The 9,774-nt window shown below is 38.3% G+C and overlaps 2 protein-coding genes across 2 annotated transcripts; both read left to right on the top strand.

The window, feature by feature from the left end:
* Positions 1–3,481: 3,481 nt before the first annotated feature.
* Positions 3,482–4,093, top strand: LOC109207251 (uncharacterized mitochondrial protein AtMg00810-like). Its single transcript, XM_019370140.1, has 2 exons — positions 3,482–3,499; positions 3,605–4,093. The coding sequence occupies exons 1-2, from the start codon at positions 3,482–3,484 to the stop codon at positions 4,091–4,093; spliced, it is 507 nt and encodes a 168-aa protein (XP_019225685.1).
* Positions 4,094–8,639: 4,546 nt separating this feature from the next.
* Positions 8,640–9,358, top strand: LOC109207250 (uncharacterized mitochondrial protein AtMg00810-like). The gene is made up of 2 exons (XM_019370139.1): positions 8,640–8,681; positions 8,975–9,358. Exons 1-2 carry the CDS (start codon positions 8,640–8,642, stop codon positions 9,356–9,358), a joined length of 426 nt encoding a protein of 141 aa, XP_019225684.1.
* Positions 9,359–9,774: the final 416 nt, after the last annotated feature.

Below are 9,774 nucleotides of genomic sequence, written 5' to 3'. Positions count from 1 at the left end.
GAATTTAATAATAATAATAATAGCGGAAGTCTAATTTATAAGTCTGAATCAAAATGCGGAATAGTCAACAATAGCCTCTACCCAAGATTTGGTGTCACATTACTCACGAACCACTAAGAATAAACTAAATACAAAGGTCTGAAAGAAATATAACAGCTGTCTGTCTCGAAAACAATGAGGCAACAGTCAAAAGGAAAACATAAAGAAGAGACGCCGGGCCTGCGGACGCCTGCAAGGCTACCTCAGTCTCGTGAATAGGAAAGTCTGCTCCCGAACTACTGCTGGTGCTGCTCCTCAAAACCTGGACCTGTGCAAAAATGCACAGAAGTGTAGCATCACACAACCGACCCCATGTGCTGGTAAGTGTCTAGCCTAACCCCGGCGAAGTAGTGACGAGGCTAGACTGGACATCACATAAACCTGTGCAGTTATAACTATACAGCGGGAATCGAATACCAAGTAATTAACAACATGGGAGGGGAGACATGCTAAGGGGAGATACAATATTAGCAGCAATCCAGAGTAACAACTAAAACAGCTTACGTTCACAATGAACAAGGAATCAATACTCAAATACAAATACATAGCCTCAATAGCTGTTGCGGCGTGCAACCCGCTCCACAATTGCCACTTCATGTATCATTGTTGCTGCGCGCAACCCGATCCTCACCTTTTACTGTTGCGGCGTGCAACCCGATCCTCAATATCATTGTTGCAGCGTGCAACCCGATCCTCAATATCATTGTTGTGGCGTGCAACCCGACCCTCACATATTATTGTTGCGGCGTGCAACCCGATCCTTAATATCATTATTGCGGCGTGCAACCCGACCCTCAATATCATTTAACAGTCCGACTCCCCAAACAACAGTCACAATTAAGGGGCATAAAAATAAGTAAACATTTGACAAACATCCCGGCAAGGGAAAGAATCCAACAAGTTCAACCAGACGTCCCGGCAAGGGAATAATCAACAACGTTTTCTCTTTCTTACTTTTCTTATCTCACGATATCACTGGAGCCCAAGCTCCAAGAAATTTCTTATCTCCTATTCCGTCACAAACAACAATATAACGACTTCCCAGTAAGGGAACAAAACATCATCTCAAATATTCTGGCAAGGGGATTACTATAACCACATTAGTTCCAACATCTAACCACCACATTAGTTCCAACATCTAACTACCGCAGCTATAACCAACCTATTACCACACTTGACCACCTCAGCTATATCTAACCGACTACCACACCCAACCAACCCATCTATAACTATAGTCATCATATGACACAAGGAAACATTAACCTGAGCGACCCTAGTATCCGTTAAGAACACAATGCAGAGGAATCATAACCCAACAATAGCCAGCCAAGAGGGCAACATAATGATCTCTCATCTTTCTCGCTTTTACTTCACAATTCTTTTTCACAACTCGAGCAGATGCTCCAGAGGTTCAATTATCACTTATACTTTCGCAATTCGTTCTACAACTGGAGCCGACGCTCCTCAATGAATCAAGTCATTTCATATACTTTCAATATTAATATCACAGTTCGAGCCAATGCTCCTAGGAATCAAATTATCATATCACCATTCACATGTTATTCACAATATATGGAAATACTCCAATAAACATGAAATTCACAATAAGTTCATGATAATCACATTATAAGGACTCACGGTCATGCTAGACACCAATGTATATATACTCGTCACCATGCCTATACATCGTACTCGATCACATAGCAGTTAGCAACAAGACTCAACTCCTATTCCCTCAAGCTAGGGTTAAACCAAACACTTACCTCAAAGCCTTGAAATCCACCTAATCCTCAACTATTGCTTTACCTCGCGGTTCCACCTCCAATTCGCTCGAGTCTAATCACAAATTGCTCAATTACTTTAATAAACATTATATGAATCAATTTGGATGCATAAAAAATGAGTTTCCCAAGTTTTTTTCCCGAAAATTCCAAAATCGCCCCCGGGCCCACGTTGTCAAACTCGAGGTTCGAACCAAAATCCGGTTACCCATTCCCCCACGAGTTCAAGTATATAATTTGTTTTGAAATCGGACCTTAAATCGAGGTCCAACTCCCCAATTTATGGAAAACCTAGGTTTCACCCAAAATCCCCAATTTCACCCATGAAAATCCTTGATTTCAAGTGGAAAACACGTTTAATGATGTTAAAAGTTGAAAGAATTGAGTAAAAATCAACTTACAAATGATTTGGGATGAAGTTTGCTCTTGAAATATCGCCTATGGTGTTTGGGTTTTGAAAGAATGGTGAAAAGTGATGAAAATTCGACTAAGTATAAAATTTGCTGGGCCTCGGATATGGGAATTGCGAACCATGGTTCGCAATTTCGAACAAAACAGGGCTGGGAATTGCGACATTCTTAGTTCACATTTGCGAACCCATGTCTGGTGGCCAGGTTTCGCTTTTGCGAACATTCGATCGCATTTGCGACCAGGGCCACCTCGCATTTGCGAGCCAATGGATCGCATTTGCGATCCCAAGCCTTTCCCCCAGACTTCGCATTTGCGAAGTGTTGATCGCATTTGCGACAGTGCCCCATTTTCCCAGACTTCGCAATTGCGAAGCAATGCTCGTATTTGCGAGCTCGCAATTGCGAGTCTTCCCTTCGCATTTGCGAAAATTGCAGAAGCCAGCATACCAGATTTTTAAAACATGAGAAATGCAATCCGATGCCTATCCAAAACTCACCCGAGCCCTCGGGGCTCCAAACCAAACATGCATACAACCTCAAAAACGTCCTACGGACTTGCTCGTGCGATCAAATCGCCAAAATAACATCAAAATCATTGAATCAAGCCTCAAAACACATGATTTTTCTTCTAAACTTCATAAACTTTCAAACTTGGAACTTATAGTCCGAAACACGTCAAACGACGTCCGATTTCGACCAAACTTTACAGAAAGCGCTTAACACATACTTAAGACTTGTACCGGCTGTCGGAACCAAAATACGAGCCCGATACCATAGTCTTTTAATCAATTTTCATTTCCATTTTCCTTAATAATTTCAGATAAACAATTTCACGGAAAAATTCATATCTCGGGCTCTAGACCTCGGAATTCGATTCCGGGCACATGCCCGAGTCCCATATTTTTCTCCGGACCTTCCGAGACCGTCCAATCTCGGGTCCGGTCCGTTTACAAAAAATGTTGACCAAAGTCAACTATAATCATATTAATATCAAAATTCTTCAAATTTTTCACGGAATTCACATATTTCAACATAAAAGCTTTCCGGCTACGCGTCCGGACTGCGCACGCAAATCGAGGCAAGTAAAAATATGGTTTTAAGGCCTCGAAAGCACGGAATGGATGAGGAAATAGGTGATGACCCTTTGGGTCGTCACGCTTCTCAAATCTGGTTTTCATCAAAGCAGACATGATTACTCCTTGTTTACTAAAACAACTAATGGAAAATTTGTTCTCATACTTGTCTATGTAGATGACTTACTTATTACAGGTAATGATCAAGAGGAGATTAATACATCAAAAGCATCTTTACATCAGACTTCAAGCTGAATGATCTTGGAGAGTTGAGATACTTTCTGGGGATCGAAATTGCTAGATCAGCAGAAGGCATTTTTATGTCTCAAAGGATGTATGCTTTGGAGATGATCTCAGAGGAAGACTCTCAGGATCAAAACCCAAGAAGACTCCAATGGAACAAAACTTGAAACTAACAAGCACAGAATTTGATAAGATTGTGAATGAGAATACTGATGACATTATCTTGGAGGACAGGAGTCTTTTTCAAAGACTAGCTGGCAAGCTTCTGTATTTGACAATCACAAGGCCTGACATTGCATATGTTGTACAAAGTCTAAGCCAATTTATGCATGCTCCAAAGAAGTCTCATTATGAGGCTGCATTACATGTTGTGAGATACATCAAGGATCAACCTGGACTTGGACTTCTCATATCAAGCAATAGTGCAGAAAGAGTTAATGGATTCTGTGATTCAGATTGGGGATCATGTCCCATGTCCAGGAAGTCAATTACAGAGTTCTGTATCAAACTGGGGAATTCTCTCATTTCATGGAAGGCAAAGAAGTAGACTACCATCTCGAGAAGCTCAGATGAAGCTGAGTACAGAAGTATGACACATACAGTGGCAGAGTTGACATGGTTGAATGGTTTGCTGAAGGAACTAACAATAGACATTAAAGAGCCTATGGAGTTGTATTGCGATAACAAAGATGCCTTACAAATTGATGCAAATCTCATCTACCATGAAAGAACAAAATACATAGAAATCGATTGTCATTTCATAAGGGAGAAGATTCAAGAGGGGTTAATCAAGACTGCACACATAGGAAGTAATGAGCAACCATCTGACATCTTGACAAAGGTTTTGGGACACCAACAACATGCAGTTCTGGTATCCAAGTTGGGAACGAAAAATATTTTCCACTCTCAACTTGAGGGGGAGTGTAGAAATTATTAGCTTAATTGTAGCTGTACCTAAGGCTATTTAATTGGTACTGTTCTAGAAGGTGTACATAAGTAGTTAGTTCATAGTTAGGAGTAAGAGGTCGGTTAGTTTGTTATATATGTATGTACAGTACATTTCATTTTAGTTGGTTGAGAAAATGAGCTGAGCGTTCTCTCTCTATCTTTTCTCTTATCCTTCTTTCTTCATCTCTGATCTCGACCCTCATGATGAGCTCAATCATGACAGACCTAGGGCTTAATTTTGACAGGTCCAAATCCATAATTTTTAAAATATAATATATTTAATATTAAAAATCGTAAAGGCTGAACCCATAGAAATTCGCGTCTAAATTTGCCTCTGTGGTTGACTATAAATCAAAATTTAATAGTCTATCAAATTTGACAACAAAGCATCGAAATCTTAACACCTAATAACATGTGCACCCCTGTGATTCAAAGAATTTGTTTATCAGTGTTTTATTTTCACAGAGTTTGTTGTCCAGATTTAGCACAATCATCTGCCGTAGTGTCATATTAGCTGTAACTCAAGTGGACTGAAAATTTTAGAAGAAAAAGAAAAGAAAGTCTCTTGTCGTTTTTAATTTAATTAACTTGTTATAAAGGTGAAAAAGTAGCCTCGTAAGATAAACTTCGGTAATAAAAGAAACGAAAAAGGGGGTAATTTAAAATTTTCATGTTAAACGTGCTTCATTGGATATTCTGTAATGGAAAAGTGGCAAGTAAAAAAAAGCTATTTGGGAATTAGAGCTAGAAAGAGACACTAATAATGGTGGACAATCTTTGTGTCTATATAAAAAGTTGATTAACGATAAGTATAATATATATAGGTGGAATCATATGATTTAATGTTTATGAGTTACTTTCTTCTTCCGGTCCACTTTAAGTGATCTTTTGACTCTTTTCACACATACTAAAGAATTTACCTTTTAGCATTAGTTAATAATGAAATTGATCATATTAATCTTAATTTGCTCATTGGAAATATAACAAACTACTCCTAGGCTCTTTACTCCAAGGAAAAATTTGAAAAAAAAAAGTTAATTCCTTCTTGATCTGAAAAAATCAAATATTACGGACCACAAAAAAAAGGCCAAAAATCACTTAAAACGGACCGAAGGGAGTATGAATTTGCAATGGAACTCATAGATCGTTTTACAATTAAATGTTTTTAAACAATTAATAAATTTTTACCAATTATAGAATTTAAGCAAATTTTTTTGAATTCGGCCGACCTGTAGCCAGACTGCTCAAATGATTTGTAGGCTATGTGCTTGCATGACGAGTTAAAGAAATTGTATAGGTATAATTAATTTGCAGTTTTATTTTCTAAAGTTGTAATTCCTCATAATTATACGTGATTAAGAGTTGAATCTGAAAATTAATTAATGGAATCTAAGCAATTTGTGTTTAAGAACTGATTTATATCCTTTTCAAAAATGTCCACACTCAACCACTATGAGATATAACGAAATCCTGACAACCGATTGATTAGAATATTTATGGCAAAACCTATAAGCAGCCCTTTAAGTTGGCCTCGTTTTTTATTTTGACACCTCAACTCAGACCTTTTCTATTTTAACACTCCAATTCCTTATCTCATATGCCATTTAAACACAAAACACTGACCTGTGCTTATGACTCAGGCGCGTGTTCATAACCGCTGCCAACGTGTAAAGCTAACGAATTATTTACTGCCACTTGGATTTATCATCCATATTTTCCCTTCCAGTAAATCTCAACCCGTGCCCGTTAAAAAAACCCACCCGATAAAAAAAAAACCACACCCAATTTCAGTAAATAAACCTTTTCACTTTTTACCTAATTCTCAAAATTCACCGATCTTCTCTCACCCCGTTAACCAAAATCACAAGCCCTAGGAGATGAAACCATGGGTTCTCAGTGTTGGTCCTTTTTTTCGAAGGCTGGGTAATCGAAATTTCAGTGTTGGTCCTTTCGAAATTTCGTCGGGTTCTTACAGACGATCGATTCTTACAGTATATCGATTCTTACAGTGTTGGTCCTTCACGTTCGTGCTTTAAAATACTGGTAAGTGTCGATTTACCGGCTTTAATATTGCTTTTGTAGTTTATTTTGGTGTTGTTCCTCAATGATGTTTTTGAAATTTTCAGATGGAAATTTAGGGTTTTCATTTGTTGTTTCGAATCTTCTGACTTTTGTCTTTCTTTTCATTTTTTCCTTTTCATTGTAGGTAAAATCGAAGATATGTCAGAATATATTCTTTTTGGTTTTCACCACGGTGGAGTTTCTATCGAATCTCCTGTCGCCAAATACGTTGGTGAAAGTGAGTTAAAAGAGTTTCCTATAGATAAGGACCACTTATCCTTGTTTGAGCTTGAGTATTATACGAGAAGTATGGGGTATGTTTCTGTTCGGGACTTTTATGTATTTAACTCTAGGTCAGAAAGTTTGTACTAATTGAAAATGACGAACAATTGTATGATATTGGCTGTCACTGTAAAGAGGGGGTATTAGACTTATTTGTTTGTCATCTTATTGATGACCTCATGTGGAGGTGGTCCCAACTGCTCTTATCTGTGGGCCACAAGTGGTTGAAAATGAGTCTAGGGCAACTTTAGATGGTGATTTAGCTGATATAAATGCAGAACACTATGCTGAACATTCTGTGGAGGCTGTAGTAAATACAACTACAAAAATACACAAGCTGAAAATGGTGAAACTGATTTAGATGCTGCTGGTGAAAATACAGAGGTGAATTTATCAGATTTGTTCTCTAGTGACAGTGATTTAGAAGATATACCTGACGAAGATGATAGTGAGTTAGATGAGGAGTTAATAGCAATAAAGAAAGAAAGAAGGAGGAAGATTTTGGAGAAAGAAAAGGTGAAAGAAAAGCTAAAGAAGAAGAAGAAGAAACCTACTCCAACTGAGGAGATTAAGCTAGGGGAAGCTCGAGCATACATAGGTTTTGATGATATTGAAAGGCCAAGTAAGAGAGACAAGTATGCTGAAAATCTGGGGTGGTTGCAATCTAACAACAAATTACATCATTAATAGACTTCCTAGTTCTGTGCTACAAGGAAAATCTCCTTTTGAGATGTTCCATGAAAAACCTCCTTCTTTTGATCACATGAGAACAATGGGGTGCCTTATGCCACAAAGACTGATTTCCATGATAAATTCAATCCTAAATCTATTCCTGGAGCCTTCATGGGGTATGCACCAACACAAAAGGGATATAAAGTATATGATATTAATACTAATAAATTCATGGTTAGTAGGGATGTTTTCTTCAAAGAAGGGAACTTTTCTTTCAAACATCCTAAACACAGATTCTTAGTTATCCCTGATCCAAATCCCAGTCACCTTGTCTCAGATATCTTTCTTTCTTCCAACATAGCACCAGAATCTTCTACCAATACTGAACCATAAGTCATTACACTTGACCCTTCAAATGATTCAGCAGAGTCACCTGCTTCTTTCTCTAATTCCCCTGTTAGCTCTCCTTCTTTTCCTACTCATTCCTCCTCTTCTGCACTTTCTTTGCCTGCTGATTCATCATTTGACACTCATGTTGTAACCCCAGACTCAAGTGTTGTCCCAGTTACCAATCCCACACAAGTTAGGAAGTCAAGTAGGATCTCTAAACCTCCTATATGGCTGACTGACTATGTGCATCCTCCCCTGCCTTCTACTTCTGCCTCCACTTCATCTTTTTATCCTATACATCAGTTCATTTCCTATTCTCATCTTTCTCATACTTTTCAATCATACCTAGCCTCTTTTTCTTCTGACACTGAACCAACCTCTTTTTCTCTAGCTGTCAAAGATGACAGGTGGTTCAAGGCTATGAAACTTGAGATTGAGGCATTAGAACAAAACAACACTTGGAAAGTAATGAATCTGCCTCCTGGAAAAATCCCTAGAGGATGTAAATGGATGTACAAAATTAAGTACAATGCTGATGGCACAGTGGAAAGGTTTAAGACCGGACTAGTAGCGAAGGGCTATACCCAGCAGGAATGGATTGACTTTCATAACACCTTCTCACATGTGGCCAAAATGATCACAGTGAGAACTGTTATAGCAGTTGTTGCACTTAGAAAATGGCCTATCTATCTAATGGATTTACATAATTTTTAAATGGTGACTTACATGAAAAAGTCTACATGTCTATGCCTCAGGGATTTGGTAGGCAGAGAGAGCATAGGGTATGTAGACTACTCAAATCCATCTATGACTTAAAGCAAGCCTCTAGGCAGTGAAATTTGAAGCTCACACAAGCACTTCTCAAATCTGGTTTTCATCAAAGCAGACATGATTACTCCTTGTTTACTAAAACAACTAATGGAAAATTTGTTCTCATACTTGTCTATGTGGATGACTTACTTATTACAGGTAATGATCAAGAGGAGGTTAATACATCCAAAGCATCTTTACATCAGAACTTCAAGCTGAATGATCTTGGAGAGTTGAGATACTTTCTGGGGATCGAAATTGCTAGATCAGCAGAAGGCATTTTTATGTCTCAAAGGAAGTATGCTTTGGAGATGATCTCAGAGGAAGACTCTCAGGATCAAAACCCAAGAAGACACCAATGGAACAAAACTTGAAACTTACAAGCACAGAACTTGATAAGATTGTGAATGAGAATACTGAGGACATTATCTTGGAGGACAGGAGTCTTTTTCAAAGACTAGTTGGCAAGCTTCTGTATTTGACAATCACAAGACCTGACATTGCATATGTTGTACAAAGTATAAGACAATTTATGCATGCTCCAAAGAATTCTAATTATGAGGCTGCATTACATGTTGTGAGATACATCAAGGATCAACCTGGACTTGGACTTCTCATATCAAACAATAGTGCAGAAAGAGTTAAGTGATTCTATGATTCAGATTGGGGATCATGTCCCATGTCCAGGAAGTCAATTACAGAGTTATGTATTAAACTGGGGAATTCTCTCATTTCATGGAAGGCAAAGAAGTAGACTACCATCTCGAGAAGCTCAGATGAAGCTGAGTACAGAAGTATAGCACATACAGTGGCAGAGTTGACATGGTTGAATGATTTGCTGAAGGAACTAACAATAGACATTAAAGAGCCTATGGAGTTGTATTGATAACAAAGCTGCCTTACAAAATTGCTGCAAATCCCATCTACCATGAAAGAACAAAATACATAGAAATCGATTTTCATTTCATAAGGGAGAAGATTCAAGAGGGGTTAATCAAGACTGCACACATAGGAAGTAATGAGCAACCAGCTGACATCTTGACAAAGGTTTTGGGACACCAACAA

This window comes from Nicotiana attenuata, unplaced genomic scaffold (genome assembly GCF_001879085.1).
Source record: "Nicotiana attenuata strain UT unplaced genomic scaffold, NIATTr2, whole genome shotgun sequence".
In the NCBI taxonomy this organism is placed as follows: Eukaryota; Viridiplantae; Streptophyta; class Magnoliopsida; order Solanales; family Solanaceae; genus Nicotiana; species Nicotiana attenuata.
This window is presented reverse-complemented; position numbering and strand designations above follow the sequence as displayed.